The sequence below is a fragment of the Macrotis lagotis genome, chromosome 5 (genome assembly GCF_037893015.1).
Source record: "Macrotis lagotis isolate mMagLag1 chromosome 5, bilby.v1.9.chrom.fasta, whole genome shotgun sequence".
Classification (NCBI taxonomy): domain Eukaryota; kingdom Metazoa; phylum Chordata; class Mammalia; order Peramelemorphia; family Peramelidae; genus Macrotis; species Macrotis lagotis.
Window position 1 is genome coordinate 149462987 of NC_133662.1, and position 21537 is coordinate 149484523.

The window sequence follows — 21537 nt, forward strand, 5'->3', positions numbered from 1 at the left end:
TGGGTTACAATTTCCTTTTCTATTAAATGAAATGTGAGGTTAAATTAGATGTCCTTTAAGGTCTCCCAGCACAAAATCCCATGATATTTCCCAAGTTACTATACTTCGTTTGACCGAAAGGGAGAAAAACACATCAGATTAGTTTCTTGCCTCTTTCTTGATCTGCTCTGTTCTCTATGTGACTCACTCTCCAAAGCAGGGAGGGCACTGATGGAAATGGAATCCCACTCAAACATTTCAAATTTCCAGTCATTTGAATTATAAGTGGGGCCAAGCTGTGGGAACTGTTGCAACCAAACAAGAAATTGGATTGTAGGTTAGTCAGTCAGTAGACTTTTATCTCAGCATGAAGCACACTAACAACTGGGGGATAAAACAAAAAAAGACAGTCCTTGCCCTCAAGGACTATACCAAGGATTATATCAACCATCTATATCAAGGAGCATTACCATCCCACACATAACATTCACATATATGCATACACACTGAAAGCTAAAAGGAGGGAAGGGGAGACTAGGGAAGGTTCTAGCAACAGGGGGCATGTGGACATACTTCTCTAGGAGTACAGTTGGTGCAACATGAAGAGTTGTTGGCCTGGGAGCCCACTTTAAAGAAAGGCTTTGGGAGTTCTTTGCTCTGTCCCCTGGTTCTCCAGTCAGATGGGCAGAGGACACTAAGGGTACTGATAAGATATGAGTACCAAACTAATGCAATCTCTCAGATTGATGAGTTTCCCAATGAGATTTCCTGAAAAGCTGATCATGGTGGAGCTCATGGAGACCAAGGAGTGTGCCACAAAAGGTGTAGGTAATAACTTGAACTTTGGCAGTTCATATGTTTCTATGTATATTTGTTAGTCTGCAAATTAATAATAAAACTAAGAATTAGCATCCAAATACCACTCCAGCTCTACCTCCAAATCTTTTTAGTGGGTTAATTTTTGTGCAGTTCTGGTAGGAGATTTTAAGTGTCTTAAACAAGGGTGATGGCTATGTGAGCGAAGAGAAGACAACACATGAAAATGCTGAGGAGATGAAGAGGAGTTTCTACATCAGGAAATCCTCACCACCCATCTAAACCCTCCCCACACACAGATACTTGTTAGTATGAAGATAGTGCAATGTTGTAATAATTGTAGAAATGATTTAAACAGAATCCTCCAATCTATTGTATACTTCTATATAATAAATTCTATATTATTTAGCTTTAGGGTATATGGGGCGTTTATGGAAGACTATTACTCTAGTATGAGGACTTGCTGAGCCCTTTTAGGGCTGTTCATCCTCCTTTGTTACTCCCTGTTACTCAACTCTAACCTGTGGCTCCAAGAAACTGGAGTATGCATAATGGCCACACCCTGGTAAAACTGTTTTGGCAGATGGGCTAAAGCAGGTTAATAGTTACTGATTGACCTCAAAGTCATTCATAAATTAGGGGATGTCTACTCCAAGCATGTGAAGACTTACCTCAGTAAAATGGACAGATGACAACAATTTCTCTTCCACTAGCTATGAAGTTGGCAGGTGCTGTGAAAACTTGGTCAGACATCAAAGATGCCAAGGACATCCACTGCATCTCAGGTCATTGCCAGTTGTCCTGACTTTGATCTTGCCACTGGAATTTAGTGACTCTAGAAAAGAAAGTGAGGCATATGACTTTGAAACTCACTTAAATTCAATTCACAAGCAAGTCAAAACATTACCCCGTGATGTCATTGATCCTCTTCAAAAATGAAAAAGAAACAACATTCAGTTGTGAAAAGTGGTGCAGCATAATACATAGTCTAGGGAATCATTTATAGATGTGAGTTCAAGTTTTGCCTCTGATACACTAGCTGCATGACTCTGGGCAGATTACTGAAGCCTCTTGGTTCTACAAACAACTTTCTAGGACTCTTGAGTTTCTTGGGAATTGCTGATCTACCTTAATCAATCAACAAGTATGTAGTAAGTGCTTACTGCAAGACAAAAACTTCAAGAAACTTACATTCTATTCAGGGAAATAAGATGAACATACAATGTAGTTTTAGAAGAGACTATACAGGTAAGTGGGATGGCACTTGAGCTGCATCTTGAAGAAAACCCAAGATTCTAAGAGGTAGAGGTAAATAGAGTTCATTTCAGGCTTGGAGGATAGCCAGTACAAAAACTAGTGTGCAGAATAGTAGATAAGCTAGTATGACTTAGTCAGAGTATAAAGAAGGAAATCAAAAGAATGAAAAGCAAGCAAGGGGTCATATTATCAAGAAATTTAGAGGTCAAATATAAAAGCTTATAATTGATCCTAGAGGCAATAGGGAACATTAGAGTTTATTGAGTAGGAGGCATGACATGAAGACTTGTACTTTAGGACAATCTTTTTGGTGATCATGGAGGATGGATTGGAATGAGGAGAGACTTGAAGCAGAAAAATCAAATGGATTATTGCAGCAGTTCTGGTAGGAGATTTTAAGTGTCTTAAACAAGGGTGATGGCTATGTGAGCGAAGAGAAGACAACACATGAAAATGCTGAGGAGATGAAGAGGAGTTTCTACATCAGGAAATCCTCACCACCCATCTAAACCCTCCCCACACACAGATACTTGTTAGTATGAAGATAGTGCAATGTTGTAATAATTATAGAAATGATTTAAACAGAATCCTCCAATCTATTGTATACTTCTATATAATAAATTCTATATTATAAATATATAATATAATGAACTATATAATAAAATAAATTATTTATCAAATGTATCTATTATATACTTCTATATAATAAATATATATAATATAAACTTCTATAAAATAAAATAAATTCTTATTTATCAAATGTAATAAACTTTTAGCTTCTGGAACCATGAATAGAGAAATCTCTACAGAAATGTCAGTAAGAGACTCTTCCAACGAAAGCAAAGTGATTGAGTGTTTTCAAAGGAGGTTCAGTGCTTGGACACCAATTATCAACAAATCATTAAATAAACAGGTGAGCTACTCAAAGTTGATTTTTACTTTGAAGTATAGACTCACATTTTGCCAAGTTTTTTTAAATTCCCCTATAGGTTCCTAGATTTATAGATTTAGGACTGCAAGGAAATTTGGAGTTCATCCAGGCCCATACCTTCTTTTTTACCTAGAGATACTGAGACCCAGAAAGATTATCTAACTTGCCCAAATTTGTGACATATAGTAAGCATCTGAAAATTAGTTTGAAAACTAATTCAAACTCGAACCCTCTGATTCTAAATCAACTACATCACAAAATTATAGACTATAAAATGAATTTCTTTAAGCAGAGATCCAATTGTACTAAATATGTCCATTTAGCAATATTTATTTATTCTGCCTAGGTGATTAGTGCTAGGAACATTTAGCTTAGAAATCAAAATGTGTAAAAATATTTCATTTTATTTTCTTACAGCTCTTTCAGGAAAGAGTTAGTCTTATAACTCATTGGTTTGATCTGTGGTCTGACAAGCAACGTAAAGAATTTCTACTTACAATACTGCAAAATTGTAGTCACTCACAACTAAAGTAAGTTTTAATACAAGGATATGCTTATTATCTTTTAAAGAAATTAAAATATGGTAAAATGTTTGTTTGTACTTAACAAAAAATTATTTCTCTTTTCTTAAAAATAAAAAAGTAACCAATTTTCTAAACTTTCTATATATAGAATCTTTCCCTACAAACTACCTGCTGAGAGAAAGAAACTTTAAAAGGAACATTAACTCCCTCAGGCAGCAGAAATCTACAGTTTAGATCTAGAAAGGAGCCTTAGAGGCCTTCATTTTACAGATAAGGTAATTGCAGCCCATAGAGGTGTAGTGACTTCTGTAAAGTGATATAGTGATTATCAGAGTAAGGATTTGAATTTTGGTGCTAACTCCAAATTCAGGTGTTTTTTTTTTAATGTATGTTATCTCAATTCAGTCCAGCAGTAATTTGCAAAAAGCTTCAGTAATGTTTTCCCTCTATACAACTGAGCTCCTTAGAACTATCAGGCTAATGTTGTATTCATCATAATTAAAGCAAATAGATGGTACATGAAATAATGCTAACATCAGCATCTCTTATGACAAGCATGATATATAATTGCTAATATTTGAAAACATAACCTTTTTTCTTTTCTTTTTTTGGTCAAATAATAAGGTTAAGTGTTTGAGGTCACATTTGAACTCAGATCCTCCTGATTCCAGGGCTGGTTCTCTAACCAAAACATAGCCTTTTTTCTTGACCCTCTTTCCCCGGCCTCTCCCTTCTCAGATCTTCCCATTTCTCTTTCCTTTTTGCTTATCATCTATACTTTTTCTCACCTACCTTGTTCTTCTCACAATCTTTCTACTTTCTAATTCACACACTTTCTTTTTGAATGATTTCTTTTTAAAAATTTTATTTTATTTTATTTTTAAATGTTTTCACCCCAGTTGCATACAAAATTAAGTTCAACATTTACTTCCAAAACCTTGAGTTTCAAATTTTCTCCCTTCCTCCCACCCCACTTACTCCTTTGAGAAAGTAAGTTACTTGGTGTAGGTTAAAAATGTGTAGCCCTGAAATACAATACTGCAATATTCATGTTGTAAAAGTAAACATAATTTCCACCCCCTCCCAAAGAAAGAGAAACCTCAAGAAAAATAAAGTCGGAAAAAAGAGCATGTTTCAATATGTATTCAAACACCATCAACTCTTTGGGATGGATAACATTCTTTATCATAAGTCCATCAAAGAAATTGCTTTAATATTTTTCCCACAGTTTCTATTGCTAACTATATTTCCCTCCACCCTATTCCCCTCCACCCCAATTTACTCCATTCTCTCACTCCTTTCACCTGTCCCTCCTCAAAAGTGAGTTGTATCTGACTACCCTCTCCCACAATCTTCCCTTTTTTCTATCATCTACACCCCTCTTTTCCCACTTCTCTCCCCTTTTTCCCATCCCTTTCCTCTCCTATTTTCCTCTAAGATTAAGATATATTTCTATACCCAACTGAGTGTGTATGTTATTTCCTCTCTGAGCCACTTCCAATGAGTATAAAGGTTCTCTCACTCCCCCTCACCTTCCCCATCCCCTTCCACTACATTGCAAAAGATTTTCTTTGCCTCTTTTATGAGAAACAATTTACCCTATTGTGCCTCTCCTTTCCCTTTCTCCCAGTATATTCCTTTCTTGCCTATTAATTCCATCTTTTTAATATATTATATGTTCAAATTCAACTCCCTTCTGTGTCTTCTCTATACATGATCCTTCTAACTGCCCTAATAAATGAGAAGGTTCATAAGAGAAATCAAGCAGTTCAACATCATTAAATACCTCATAATTTGCCCTTCCCATCCACCCTCTATATCCTGTACTTGAAGATCAAACTTTCTTTTCAACTCTGGTAGTTTCATCAGAAAAGCTTGAAAGTCCCCTATTTTATTGTATGTCCATCTTTTCCTCTGAAAGAGGATGGTCAGTTTTGCTGAATAGTTGATTCTTGGTTGTAATCCAAGCTTTTTTGTTTTCTAGAATATCATATTCTAAGCTCTACAAGCCCTTAAGATAGAACCTTCAAAATCTTGGGTTATCCTGATTGTAGTTCATGACATTTGAATTCTTTCTGGTGCCTGTAATATTTTCTCCTTGACTTTGGAGTTCTGAAATTTGTCTGTAATATTCCTGACAGCTTTCAATTTGGGATCTCTTTCAGGAAGTATCAGTGGAGTCCTTCAGTTTCTATTTTACATTTTACTTCTAAGATAGCAGGGCAATTTTCCCTAGAGAATTTCTTGAAAAATGAAGTCTAGGCCCTTTTCCTGGTCATGATTTTTAGGTATCCCTATAATTTTTAAATTATCTTTCTAGATGTTTTCCAGATCCATTGTTTTTCCAATGAGACATTTCACGTTTTCTTCTAGTTTTTCAATTTTTTTGGTTTTGTTTTATTTTTTTTTTATGATTTCTCACAAAGTCATCAACTTCCCTTAGCTCCATTCTACATTTTAAGGAATTATTTCCTTCAAAGAGCTTTTATTTCTTCTTTTCCATCTGGTCATTTCTGCTTTTTAAGGTATTCTCCTTATTGGCCTCTTTGTACTGCTTTTTCCATTTGAACCAAACTGACTTTTAAGATGTTATTTTTTAATATTTCCTTCACCAAGCTGCTGACTCAGTTTTCATGATTTTCCTGCATTGCTTTCATTTCTCTTCCCAATTTTTCCTCTGCCTCCAAAACTTGATTTTCAGAATCTTTTTTGAGCTCTTCCATAGCCTGAATCCATTTCATATTTTTGGTAGGCTTTGGATACAGAAACTTTGCCCTTGTTATCTTCTGAGTATGTATTTTGATCCTCCATAGGACCAAAGTAATTGTCTATAGTTGGATTTTTTTCTTCTTCTATTGTTTGTTCATTTCCCCAGCCTATGACTTGATTTTAACTCTTTGTTAAGGTGTGTCTCTGTTTCCAGGGTAGAGGGTGCACTGTTCAGCTATTGAGGGCTTTTGCAGACGTTTTCAGGGGCACCTCCCAGGGACCTCAATCCTTTAAGATCTTATGGGTAACTATGACTGCTCTCCTGGCCTCTGGATGACCACAAGCACTCCCCTCTGTCCTGGTACCATGAGGAAAATCCCTGCTCTGCTAAGATAGTAAAGTTCCTTTTCCTGAGACTGGAAACAACAGATTTCTGTCTCAGGGACAACAAATAGGTCTCTGTAATCTCTCCCAATCCCCTTTCTATTCGTGAGTGGAGCACTCTGGAAGAAGCTGCAAGGTAGCTTCCTATGGGTGACTCCCCAAGTCTACTCCTGGTCTCCTGGGGCCAGGTCTGTACTGAGGTCTGTGTTGGACTGGGCTCCACACTCACTCTGGTGTGGCAGACTTTTCTCGATGACCTTCCAAGTTGTCCTTGGCAATCCCTGGGCTGAGAGGTCAGTCCCCTGCCATGGACCTAGGGGTTCCCAGGGACCCAGGTGCTCAGCAGGCTGTTCCTGGATGGCTAAAGCCTGTTTGCTCTGGTCTGGTCTGGGCTGAGAGGTCAGTCCCCTGCCATGGACCTAAGGGTTCCCAGGGACCCAGGTGCTCAGCAGGCTGTTCCTGGATGGCTAAAGCCTGTTTGCTCTGGTCTGGTCTGAGCTGTGCTTTGACCCTTTCTAACCCTGGTGTAGCAGACTTCCCATAGATCTTCTAAGCTATCTCCATCTTTTTGTGGGTTCTACCACCCTAGAATTTTGTTAGAGTTGTCATTTAAAAGTATTTTGAGTGGTCAGGGGGAGAACTTCTGGGAATTCCTGCCTTTACTCTTCCATCTTGACTACCCCTTATAATTCACTTAAATATTTAATTAATTCCTTCTCTTCCCTATTCACCCACTTCACTTCCCAATATTCCTCTGCATAATTCTAGATACTCATATGCATTTGATGCAAATTTGTTGAATGTTAAGAGACAAACACCTGCTCATCTATCTTCAAAGAAATTGCTAAAAATAAATTACAAGAAAAATATCCAAATCACTGAATTTTTAAACTATAGATTTTGTGATAAATCCTAGTTGTGATTTGTTTTTCTTCATTTCCTCTTTTAGTTCTTGTGTTAACAAATCCCATCATTTTGTAGTGTGACTTTAATTTTATCCCATATCACAAATCAAGCAATTTTAGCTATAGCCACTTGAGGTCATTAGAGATCTTGTGGCATTTTTCAAGGACTACCTGAAATTCTGACTTCAGGTAAACCTTTATCATTTCTGTAGCATTTAGATTTTTTTTCCTTTTGTAGGACAAGAATGACTTCAGTTCTGTAATTAGCCCATTTGAAAGGAACAAAGTGCAAATTATTATGCTAATAACTAGGGATAGAAATAGAAAAGTAAGAAAATCTCTTGTTTTTAAGGAATTTACTTTCTTATAAGGGTTTTTTTAGTCTCAAGTCATATGGAAAAGGCCAGTGACTCTTGGGTAATGTATCCTCTTTAGTGTTTTTTTCCATTGATAATACTATATCTGTAGAATCATTTAGTTAAGTCAAGGATTTGTTGAGGAGAACTTTCTTTCCTTAATCTTCAGGAGAAATGGAGCCTGAGAAGATAGGGATTGTAACACTTGAAGAGGTTTCCAAGTCTCATATCCACAAAAATTGCTTCTCTAAATAATGACTGTGTGACTGATGATGTCTGTGACTAGAAATTAGACTGGTTGTCTGAAAGGCATTGCTATTGTTGGGGCTCTGGGACTCATCAGTTAATGGTGGTGATGGGGATAGTAGAATAATGCTCCATAAGGGTTGTTTACCCTGATGATAGCTATAGAAGATAGACTAGAAGCAGGGAGAGTGGTCTAGGCTGTAACTTTTAAAGACAGGGCTTTAGGGAACATGGTTCTAAGTCACTATTGCCATTAAGGCTAAGAGGCAGATGGTGGTCAAGATGACTAGCAGTAATTTAACTCTCTTGATGCATACCATCCCCTATCTCTCCCTCAATTTGCCCTGCTTCTTCAACTGGGTCGATTTGCTCACCTTGCTGGTGATAGTTGGTTCTGGAGGAAGAAAACTATGGGAGACCCTTTGCTTTCTTCCCTTGGACCATGGCTTTGGAGACTGAGGTAAAATTTGGACAAGTGAGCTTAGTGATATTTATAGTACTCTACCTCATATAATAGTAGTTATATTTCCTCATAGGGAAATATACTTTTCAAACTTTAGTGAAATGTTTACTAAATATTCCAGGTCAGCTGTTGCCCTCAAATCCCTAGTTATCTGTTGATATTAGTGAAAATTACATGTGGATATTTGATAGAAATGTTTGACTTGCTTGGCTCATCTTAAATCATATGAGGCTAAACTCTATATCATGTTGGCTTAACACTAGACCAGCTCACACTAAGATTGTCAGGGACTGCTCACTATCCTAATTCCTACTCATATTTGTAGGTTAGGTATCCAAGATGTAAATGCTACTTCAAGTTATAGGGACAATTCTGTGCATAGCTATCCCTAACACTGTACCTCACAAGCTCCTATCAGTGTGTTTCCCATTCATTATCAACTAATAAACTCAGATTTTGGAAGATATTTCCTCAAATGATACAACAATAACTGTAGTTACAAAGACCTCTCTCCCTCATCCAAATCTGGGATATCCTTTCCCACTAAATCTCATAGACTGAAGAAGCAGGTGGAGGAGGAGAAAAAGTGGTCACAAATTTTAAAAATCGTAGTGAGGCACATAAAAAGGGACACTGCTACCGCAGGACCTCATTGTTCTTTCTTTTCCTTGAACATCCTCATTCACTTCACTACAGGACAGGTATCCAGGTTGCTAGACAAGTTTCTCTGTTGTTCTCTTGACTATTCCTTTACAGAACATAGTGTCTCTACTGGACAGTTTGATTCTCTACTGGACTGAATCCTTACAGGTAATAACACCAGGACAAGATCAGTTGATTTGTTGGACTTTTAATAGGTTTTAGGTTCAGCTCTGTATGACTGGGTTCTTTTAACTGACCTGATACTATGACTTTTGACTTTTAGAAAGGACAGAGACATCTAGCCTGGAATTGACAGAAGTCTTTCTAGTCTTGCTCCTTTATAGTCTTTGATCTAAGGTTTATCATTTCCCATGCAGGAAAGATGAGAGATAATACCTCTTCTTTCTGAGGGTTTTGCCTGGTCCAGGCAGATCATGTTGCAATCTTATGCAAAATGAGTGACTAAAGAGAGTCCCTAGGGGACAAGTTCATCTTCTGTCTTGACCTTTTCATATCCAACTGAATCACCTTGAGCCTCAGAATCCCTTTTTTAAATAAACCTTAATTTATACCTGAAAGAGCCTCACCCTAATATTTCACCTGTCTTTGCCTCCCTTAAGCTTTAATTTTGCTGAAGTCAAAAAAAGAGGAACACCTTTATATCCAGAGGCCCTGAGCTTTACTTGTGCTGGGAGACTGTGTGATTCCATGGAGATGGGACTGGATTTGGAGATAGAGAAGCTGGATTCAAATCCAGATCAACTACTTAGTCAATGGGCTTCATCTATGTTCTTTATGATCTCTAAGGATTATTGTGGTTGTAAATCTATGATCTATGGTTGAATTTTGACTAAATAGCAGAAGGGGGGAAAAGAATATGAAAGTCAAAATAAACTCTTCCACTTGTTAGTTCTAGTAGATTTGTTCCAAATAGATTAAAACTGGGGATGAGCTCCAGATAACTCCTACCTGAGGAACACCATTGTTAAAATTTCATTATATTCACACCTTAGAAACTATCAAATGTTACAAATCAGGGCTTGATGTGTCCTGCATATAGAACCATTTGTTGAACATTTACCAACATATCCTTGGTTAAAACTCTTGGGGAAGGGGTGGCTAGGTGGATAAAGCACTGGCCCTGGAGTCAGGAGTACCTGGGTTCAAATCCAGTCTCAGATACTTAATAATTACCTAGCTGTGTGGCCTTGGACATGCCACTTAACCCCGTTTGCCTTGCAAAATCCTAAAAAAAAAAACTTGGGGAAGATGAGCTTCAGGATAAGGAAGAGTCCTCTGTAAGTTTTGGTCTTAAAAATAATAATTAGATTAACTATGTATTAACCTTCAGAGTTTGTCCTAATAAGGGACAAACCATTAACCTCCAGGGTTTGGTCTCAAGAAAGAGCAAAACAGAATTAGTTTAATATATACATTTATTAATATTTAAGATTGCTGATTATACTCGGGCAGGGGGTATCTAACTAGAGAGTCAAACCTTCAAAGTTTTAAAAGGATTTTTAAATTCAGTTTCACTATCAGAAGGCAGGATCTGAAAAGCTGCTTCTGGCTTATCTATCAAAAGAAGGGGATTAAGCCTTCAATTTAGGAGGGGGCCTGGATATCAGACACGAACTAGAACTCCCAGACACATGTCTAGGAGAACATGCCAGAAGGGATGGTTCCTCCCAAACCCAGGATCCTTGTGCCTTATCAGTTATGGCAAAAACTACACAAATACAAAGTGAATCTTCCCCTTCAGGATGTCAGCACATCCAGTGATCTTTAGAAGTCAATAAGGATTTCTCATATAATTCATGGAGACGTTATTCCCATGAGCAAAAATAACCATCTATGTGAATAATAGGTAAAAGTCACACTTATTGAAGGACTTATTTTATAAATTGTAATGTAAATAAATCAGGTTAAATTCTTTTTACACTCAAAAGAATGGTCCATTATCCAATATTATTATCATTATTTTGCTTATGACACATCAAAAGTACAGATAACTGCAATAGAGCAAGTTATTATAATATGAGAAATATTCTTCCTCATGAATGTTTAGGAAGTAGACCTTTAAAAATAATTTGAAGAGCATTTTACTACTGTTTCCACAGGTTCATATACATGAAAAAATATACTGATAATGTGAATATCAGAGGCATGCCAAAAGTGATTTCTTACTGACTTAGACCAAGCAGCCAATTCCAAAGATGTCTCATGGTTTGTGGCTCTTAAAACAAGAGCAGCAGGAAAAAGTCCAGGTGCTTTAGCAAGGAAGGACTAGTGCAAACTAAGTTCTCTTGAGTCAGCCTCCTTGCTAAACTTGTAGAACAAGTTTTCATAAACAGGCAGTGGCATGCTTCCTGTTTATTCGTTATGCAAGAAACTTTTTTAAAGGTTAACTATTTTCAAACAGGCAAGCTCTTGTTTCTCCTAGGTTGGTAGGGGAGTTTCAAAGTAATTTTATCCCCTTCAGTAGTTTTTGAGTAGGATATTAATAGTAACCTTATTTAATAAATTCATTTCAACAATGGAGTGCAAGATCTGATTTTTTATGGCTATTATGGCTTCAGGTAGGAAGTGGCAAGAGAGACACAATAAATGAAGTAAAGGCACAGAAGACATAGAGAATCAGAGCCAATCTTAAGGACTAGGGAACCTTTGACCAACTACATGCTTTTATTGTATGGTTACCCCAACTTCCAAAAGGTGAAATCCAGTTAAGATAAAAAGTTCAAAATGAAAGGGATTTTGATTAAAGTAATATAAAAAATGTCCTTGAGTAATATTGAACAATGAATTAAATTTGTTGATGTTGGAAAAAATAAAAATGCCAACAGAGTAGCTTGGGCAAAGGATCACTTAAAAATATTGAGAGCAGCATTTAAGAAGAAGGTGTTAGTAAAATTCTAAAATTCTAAGGAGAAATAAGTCTATTTCTTTTGTAATATTTACAATGAGAAGGGGCATTTGGAAGAGGGGGGGTCGTATATTATGTACTGAACCTAAGAACCTCTTTAGCATGAATTTTAAAAATTACCTAAGTCCTGTTACAGACACATAGCTCTTCAAGGGAGTGGGGGGAAGTAAGATTGTGACTTGGCCTGGGGAGAATGATAAATTTTGTTACAAGGAAAAAAGGAGGTAACATTTGAATTTCCATCAGGGGAAAGAACAATAGAGCAAAGATTTGGAAATTCTTAACAAGAGTAAGATGTATACATATGTAGAGTAAAAAGAGAAATCAAAAATGTTTATATGATTCATATTTACCACCTGCAGTACCTCCTCCCTCATAGGTAAGTCTCTAGGAAAAATTACCCAAAGTAAAACATACTCTAGATTTGCATCTACTCAAATCTGTGTATTTATTTTTACTAATCCTTCAAAAAACTATTAATTAGTTCAAAACAAAAACTTTTAATGAAATAACATAGTAAGAAAGGTAGCAGTAAATATCCTTCTCATAAACCTGGGGCACACTGTCCCTTAGGTTCATATACCATCAATGCATGGGGAACATATCTGGAGAGATACACTTATAGAGAAAGACAAGGAACCAAAGTGCACAGAAGGAGAGATAACTTATTTCTTTCATCCTGTAGTTCCTCAGTGTCTTCTAGCAATGACATTGTCCTGAGTACTCTGAGACTGAGCCCTACTGGACTTACACCTGAGTGTTTCATAATAGTTCCAGTTCTTCTTGCTAGGTATCTATCTTGTCTTTGTGCTCCTCTACCTCTCCTTTTGCTATTTTTGCTATTTTCACTGTTGCTGCTATAGGGTGCAAGTATAAGTATCATAAAATAGATAATGGTCCTTATCATCTCTATTTGAGTTTAAATCGCACAGAGGTTAAATTTCATCCCTTTCAGACATTCTCTCTTCAAACTTAGTCTTTGGAGAGGAACAAAAAAGTTCACTTAAATTTCTATTTAAAGGCAGATATGTCAGTCAGCTCCCAGAATCTTAACTCCCAAGGCCAAAACTCTTTGGAAAGCAGAGCAAACAGCCAAGTAATTATAAGTAAAATTAATGTCCCAAAACTATCTGATTTAGGATTAGAAAATCAACTCTAATTTAATTCTTTATGGGGATCTTGCTCTCCCAAAACCCATATAAAGCAATCTTCCCAAAGAAATCACCATTAAAGAATCAGAAGAGGATGTGTGGATACTAGGATATGAAAGAGCCCACTTTTCTCTCAAGATCTTTTGATTGAGAATCTAAGTGAAAACTGTAAAATCGTTATCTTTTATCACTTTGGGCTACATTTATGCCTTTTTATGTATTTATGTCTGGCAACTTCTCAGGTTTATTTGGAGGGACTGAGAAATCAGGGGCCAGTCCTTAAAGTATGCTCTTGTTTGCCCTTCCTGGCATATACAGATAATACCTAACTGGTTCCCATCAATTATTTGGTACTTAAGGGAATCTGTTTCCATTTATTTGTGACTAAGAGGGTAGCTCTCTGACCTGACCAAAAGCCTCCTAAATGGCTGAGGAACCAGAAAGATTGCTGACTCTGTAGATGCTAAGCTAGAACTGAATTTTGCATATAAAGGTGATGAATTCATTCCCTTTTTGTTTCTTTACCTTTCTGGATGCAAGGATTTATTTTTCCCTAGTTATAAGTGAATTAATATTCCAATCAGGAATATTTAGGCAACTGGGAGATTCATCAGAATTATTGGAGTTTCCACTAGCACCTGGATTTGGTAGTGGAATCCCCTAGAGTGTTGTCCACTTATAACAGAGGAATTGTCTGCAGGTGAAGATGGACAGTCCTTCTGAATGTTACCAGCTTCACGGATCATGATGAAGCCTGCAGAATGGCTTGGGAAAGGGAGCTTTAAGGATTGAAGGGGGTTCTTTTATAAGAATCACAAAGGCTTTCTGACTCATGAGGGTAAGAAAAGGCTTAAACTTTGATTCACAGGTTACAGCAAAAAGTTCACAGGTTAAGTTCTTTGGAGAAGCAGCAAAATAGTTTCAGTAGAAGTAGTGAAGTTTAGCAAAGAAGAAACAGCTACCAGCTGGGCTGTTGAGAACATGAAAGACTGTTAAAGAAGAGGAAAGGGGAAAGGGAACAGTGAAGAGATAGGTAGCTGGGCTGGGATCAACATGGAGAAGAGGGTGGGCAGACGTTTTATAGGGAACTGTGTAAAGACTTGGTGTAAGGGTTGGGGGAGGGTCAAGGAATGACCCACTGGGACATGACCAGAGTCAGGTGTACACCTTGGGAGGCTAAGAGCCAGACAAGTGGAGGAAGGTAGAGGATAAGGTGTTAAGGTTGCTTTCTATTTTCTTAGTGGAGATTTGTGAAAATTAGATTGCACAGTGGGGAAAAAAGTCAGAGACCTAAAGAAAATGCTAGATAAGCAAAGATGATAGTTCCTTACTATTTCAGGAAAGCCAAGACAAATATTTCTTTAATATTTCTCCTTCATCATATCTTATAACAAAAAGGAATAGTAACTCTGGATTATTTTATCAATTCTTAGAGCCTTAGAAAACAGTTACACACTTCAAAGGGATCTTATGAGAACTCCACAAAAAGGAGAAAAAAGACTTCTGTAGTCGTGATTCATTTTGGTATTCTTTGTTCCCTACTGAGTTTAGGGAAGAATGCTTTTGTAACTATTATTCTTACTTTACCTTCTCAATAAATCCCTTTTCTAAAAGCTAATAGAGATCTACTGGATGATTAATAATGGGGAGCATACTGGATAGGGTCTATGTAGAAATGCCAGTCTCTCAAGGGTTACCCTTAGAAGTTGTCATCATCATCCTCTAGGGACACAACCTGCCAGTGCAAGTGGGAGTCAGAAAAATAAACCTAGAGAAGGTGCTACATGTTTATAAATTGGAGTCAGTTTAAAAAAAAAAACTAGGTCACCTTTCCAATCTACCTTGGTGTTTACTCTCTTCATTTCTTTCTGTTACGTTCTTCCCCAAGTATTCTAGGCAGGATATTATTTTTTCTCTTATAAATCAGTTAGTTATTGACAACCTTGTTAAGTATTAGCATTTGTCTCTATAATGGAAAACTAGGGGGCAATGGGACTAGACACTAAGAAATATATTATTTCACAGCAAGGAAAAGAGATAAACCAATAACTAATTTGCTCTTGGATCATTGGCTTAGGTCAGGAAAAATTCATCATAATTTAGTTTCATTTCTCACTTTTCATACCAGCAATGGAATGATTCTATAATGCATAAAGTAATGTCCTTTGGGGATATTTGACAGAGAAAAAATATTTTTATTTGGCAATTTTTGTGGCAGGGAATTCTTTCAAAGTAATTTATGTAATCTGATTATTCATTCTTTACTTCTTTCAAGGATTTTCACTCATTTGAGGTACTATTTATAGAAAGAACTTGAAATAGTAATAATATCTTCCATCTACCTAATTTTTGTCTGTGTGTGTGTGTGTGTGTGTGTGTGTATCTTTGAGACAAGTTTTTAAGAGCAAATTTGTATCTCTGTTGATTCAGACTTCTTTTCATCATGTTGGTATAGCTGTTAAAATGGCATGTGAATAGTTATTGCTCAAAAAGGAAACCTAAATAAGATGGCGCAAAATCTGAACTAAGCCAAATATAGTGTTAAACAGATCATCATTCTCTTGGTGCTAATTTTCAGATTTTTTAAGTTTTGATAATATCTTTTTTTATCCCACAATTCCTGATATCCCCCAACCATCCATACAGTAACTATCTTTTAATATCTTTTTTATTTTAAAAAGTGTTTTAATTAATTTTTCAACTTCATGCAATTGGAGTTTTCAGCAATCATTCTTTTCCAAGGTTTTGAGTTTTATATTTTTCTCCCTCCCTTCCCCTCCCCATGAAAGAAAGCAATCTAATATAGGTTACACATGTATAACCATGCTAAATATAGATATATATTAATTATGTTGTGAAAAAGAATCAAATTGAAATTTAAAAAATAGAGAGAAAAAATAATACCTAAGACAACTTTTAAAAATTGAAGATAGTGAGCTTTGGTCTGTATCTAAACTCCACAGTTCCTTCTTTGGATATGGATGGTTTAATATCTTTTTTTTAATACTGCAAACATTTCTTGATATTTTCTATCTGTCTACTCAATACTTTCTTTTATCACAAGGAAAAATAATTAAGCAAAAACTTGTTGGTTAACGTCTTTAAATGACACCTCTCTGTTAGAAGAGGAGAGGTGGGTTTTTTATTTGTCCCTTGAAGTTCAACTGCTTCTTATTATTGTTTTCATTTACATATTTGCATACATTGAGTATATTTTTAAGTTGGTTTTATTTTTATTTTTGTATCAGTTCCTAAAAGTCTCCTAAAATTACTTATATTTGCCATTTTTTAAAGTGAAATAGTGTTCCAATTCATTTAAATACCAAAATTTGTGAACACAATCAATGAGCATACATTTTGGTCTAGTTTTTTTTTCCCTGATAAAAAAAATGGGCTACTATTAATATCTTGGTATGGTCAATGACCATATTTAAAATCTTTATTTAGTACCTTCTCTGCTTTGGTCAGCACAAAATTGGATACTGTTTTATCGAAAATTTGTTAATTTTGAATAAAAGCATGAACTATTTGTGTAAAGCATATGGTCAAGTATGTGGAAGCATGCAAAAAAAATCTGGTTTTTAGTTCAACTGAAAATATTAAGAAATATTGGATTTTCCAACCTAAGTTCCTTTGGACATTTCCCTATTTTAATACCTGTATTAAATACCTTTTCTTGGGGAAATGGATTACGGATAGACTCAAACTTTGAGCTAAGAGTACCTTTTATTATGGGGCAGCTAGGTGGTGCAGTGGATAGAACACTGGCCCAGGAGTCAGGAGTACCTGAGTTCAAATCTGGCCTCAGACACTTAATAACCACCTGGCCGTGTGGCCTTGGGCTAACCATTTAACCCCATTGCCTTGCAAAAAACCTAAAAAAAAGTACCTTTTATTTATTTTTTTTAGTTTGCAAGGCAATGGGATTAAGTGGCTTGCCCAAGGCCACACGACCAGGTGTGTCTGAGGCCAGATTTGAACTCAGGTACTCCTGACTGCAGGGCTGGCACTCTATCCACTGCACCACCTAGCCGCCCTGGGTACCTTTTATTGTAAGATCAATGTCTTACCCCAGCCTAGGCACAGAAGATTAAAAAAATGGAAAAGATTCCTAGTCTTAAAAAAGTTTATTGGGGCAGCTAGGTGGCACAGTGGATAGAGCACTGGCCCTGAAGGCAGGAGTACCTGAGTTCAAATCCAGCCTCAGACACTTAATAATCACCTAGCTTTGTGGCCTTGGGCAAGCCACTTAACCCCATTTGCCTTGCAAAAAACTAAAAAAACAAACAGAAAGTTTATACTCTTTTGGAATTTCCCAAGTTTGAACAGTAAACAACAAAGAGAACTTGAATGTGAATTTTTTGATACTGAATTCTGTGAACTTTATATGATACTACATCATTCTCCTTCCTTGACAACTCAAATACGTGATTCACTTCTGTGAATCTGAACCACTCATTTGTCATTTAATTATGTTTTGCCTTTCAAATGTTGCATTCAGTTATGGGGCCCATATTTTTAAGTGGAATATTAATAACTAGAGAGTGCTTAACATGAAAGGATTGAAGATCATATCTCATGAAGAACTGAATCCACTTTCCTTGGAGACAAGATGTATTTTTATGCCCTAATACATTGTCAATTTTTGTGAAGTTGCAATGAATAACTGAGAAAAAAGATAAACTCCTTTCTCTTCCCATTCAATTTTCTCAACAGGTCTATTTTATCAAACTTTTTTAAAAAAATTCTATCCATCTCCTTAACTTCTTTCTTATTTATTGTATGGTTAGATTTATCTAGTTCTGAGAGGGGAAGTTGATTCCCCACTAATATGGTATAATATAGCATAGTCCTCCTATAACTCAATTATTCCTTTTAAGAATTTGGGTGCTCTGCCATTGGTGCATATATGTTTAGTATTGATATTTAGTGTCTATGGTACCTTTAAATAAAATGTAGTTTCCTAGATTATCTCTTCTAATTTATTTTTCTCTTACTCTGTGTGAAATAATGATTGCTACCTCTTTCCCTTTTTTAAAAAATCTCAGCTGAATTATAGATTCTGGTCCAGCACTTTATTTTTACTGGGTTTTTGTGTCTCTGTTTCCAGTTTGTCTCTAGTGAACAATATATTGTTGGATTTTAGTTTTTAAACAATTCTACTGTCTTCTTTCATTTTATGGGAGAATTCAGCCCATTCACATTCATGGTTGTGATGATTACTATTTTTCTCCATCCTGTTCTGTCATTCTCTCTCTCTCTCTCTCTCTCTCTTTCTCTCTCTCTCTCTCTCTCTCTCTCTCTCTCTCTCTCTCTCTCTCTCCTCTCATTCCCTCCTTTCCCCTCCTACTTTCCTATTAAGATAGATATTTATACCCAAATGAAGGTATATGTTATTTCCTCTTTGAGCATTCCTGAGGAATTCAAATGGCACTTGTCCCCACCCTCCCATCTCCCCCTCTACTACACCTCTTTTATGGAAAATATTTTCCCCTTTCTTTCTCCCTCTTTCCCCTCTTTCAGTGCATCCCTTTCTTACCCCCTTAGCTCCATTTTTTTGAAATCATCCCATTTTATTCAACTCATACCTATGCACTCTGTCTATATACTTTTTCTCAATATCCTAATAATGATAAACTTCTTAGAAATTATAAGGATCATCTTTCCATGTAGGAATGTAAACAGTACTTTCCTGTTTACTTTCCTATGTTTCTCTTGTGTCATATACTTGAAACTCAAATTTTCTTTTCAGCTCTGGATTTTCATCAGAAATGCTAGTAAGTCCTCTATGTCACCGAATGTGGTGTGGTTCTGTCTAATGGAGCCACCTGTGTTTTCTTGGAGTTAATGTTAGATCAAAATTAGCACAAGCAGCAGATCCATACTTTGTGTATCTCAGCTTCAGAGGCTATATTGAGCACAATCATCTGCAAAGAGAAGATCATGCACCAACACTCCCTCCACTTTGGTCTTGGCTTGTAGCCTTTTCAAGTTAAAGAATTTACCATCAGTGAGGTAGCTGACCTTGAGACCATATTCATTCTCATTGAAGGTGTTTGATAACATGGTTGAAAACATCATGATAAAAAGTGTGGGAGCAAGGACACATCCTTGTTTCACTTCATTGGTTACTGGAAAATCTCAAGAGCATTGTCCATTATCCAGGACCTGGGCATGCACACCATCATGAGATTGACGTACAATACTGATGAACTTCTCCAGGCAACCAAATTTTGACATAATTTTTCATAAACTTTATGACTGACAATATCAAAGACCTTGGTCATATCTACAAATTTTGTGTTACAGATCTCTGTTTTGTTTCTGGCATTTTTCCTGGAGTTGTTGGGCAGCAAATATTTGCCATATCGATAGATCAATATCTGTCTGTTCCTTGACCCTTTCTGAAGCATCAGCCTACTGAAAAGGACTCTGGCAAGAATCTTACCAGCAATGACTAAAAGAGAAATACCACTGTGATTGTCACTGGATAATCTATTCCCTTTACCTTTATAAAGATGGGCAATGGAGGCATCTTTGAATTCTTGGGGGATAACCTTTTCATGCCATATTACCTGGAAAAATTCAGTCAGTTTTTAGATGAGCAATGGACCTTCCACACTGTAGCTCTCAGCTGGAATAGAATCAGCACCAGTTGCTTTGCCACATGAAAGGAGTCTAATGGCATTCAAAAAGCTTTTCTTCACTTGGAATTTCATCTAGGGCCTGATTGACTTCAACTTGAGGTAAACAGTCATTGGCTTCTGCACTGCTTGTAGATGGTCTGATAAGAACACTATGGAAGTGTTCAACTCATCTCTTTAGGATCATGTCTCTGTCATTAATCAATGTGGATCCATCAGCACTGAATAGTTGAGATGTACCATATGTCTTTGGCCCATAAATAGCCTTCACGGCATCATAAAAGCATTTTAGTTTGTTATTATCTACATATCATTGAATTTCACCTGCCTTCTTACTGAGCCAAGAGTCCTGAATCTCTCTAACCTTTATTTAGACTTTAATTTTGATGGATTTAAATGCTGCCTTCTTAGAACTAGTTGGACTATCCTGCTGGTAAACTCTATGGAGTTCTCGGTTTTCATTTAGCAGCTTACGTATTTCCCCATCACTTTCATCAGACTAGTCTTGGTGTTTATGAGTGCTCTGGCCTAGATAAGCAAATGTAGTGCTGTACATCAGATATCTGAAAGCTTCCCACTCCTTTTCTTTTCCATTGTTTTCAACTGTGTGTTGGCTCAGTTTTCCATCCAAGTTAATAAACTGTTCCCACTCAGAGCAACACTTTGATCTCTTGATATTAATCCTTCCAGTATTCATTTTACCTTAGGGCCACCACTTTGGTTGAATATAAATATTTAGCCTAGAGAGGATGAGTCCAGCATTTTGAACTACCCATTGCCTTGTCCCTGTCACATCCTGTCTATCTTTTCTCCTTACAATCACATAATCTAATAGATGCCACTATTTCTATGAAGGAGCATCCAGGAAATGCTATTGCATTTGGGTAAATGGAAGACAGTGTTTGTGATGAGAAAGATCATGAGATGCACAAGGTTTTAGTTGAAGGTGACCATTATTATTGCTGTTCCATTTCCATTCCTCCCAAGGACTCCCTTCCTTGTCTGGGAAACTGAGCCTAATCTACCATTGAAGTCACCCAGAATTACAAGCTTTCCCTCTTTTGGTAAAGGTCTCTAAGTCTTCATAAAATTTTTCTTTAACTTCATCAAGTGTTCATCATGGTGGGAGCATAGGCACTGATGATGGTTGCATGATGTTTTCCTGGAAGTGACAAACTCATTGTCAGGAGTCTATCATTTGCACCTTTTGGTAGGCATTTAAGAATGTTTACTAGGTTAGTTTTGATTGCAGAAGTTACCCCAGTTTCATGGTCTTCCTTTTCACTGCGACCACTCCAGAAATGAGTGTATACAGCTCCGACTTCAGTAAGCTAACCCTCATTTGCCAGTCTTGTTTCACTCAGGGCTACTATTTGTATACCATTCCTGCTGAGTTCTCTCACCATAAGAGTTGTTTGTCTTTCAGGTCTTTTGGATCTTGTATTGTCTATGAGAGTACACATGTTCCATGCACCAATGGTGAGTGGAATCTTCTTTGAAAAAATTTTTATAGATTATTTTGTGTCTCAATCGCACTGGGAGATCCCTGCCAGCCACAGTAATCAGGCCAGGGTTGGGTAAGCAGACAATTTTTAGGGTACCTT

The 21537-nt window shown here is 36.7% G+C and overlaps 1 protein-coding gene across 2 annotated transcripts in view; it reads left to right on the forward strand.

Moving 5' to 3' along the window:
- ECT2L (epithelial cell transforming 2 like) overlaps positions 1-21537 on the forward strand; it is a 112409-nt gene that overhangs the window by 1839 nt on the left and 89033 nt on the right. Inside the window, exons 2-3 of one of the 2 annotated variants that reach the window (XM_074187693.1) lie at positions 2829-2965; positions 3401-3513. In XM_074187693.1, the coding sequence (XP_074043794.1) occupies positions 2840-2965; positions 3401-3513 (239 nt within the window). In that variant the 5' untranslated portion in view covers positions 2829-2839. Of the gene's footprint in view, positions 1-2828; positions 2966-3400; positions 3514-21359; positions 21413-21537 lie in introns of those variants that run through there. The other variant, XM_074187694.1, reaches the window with a different exon arrangement.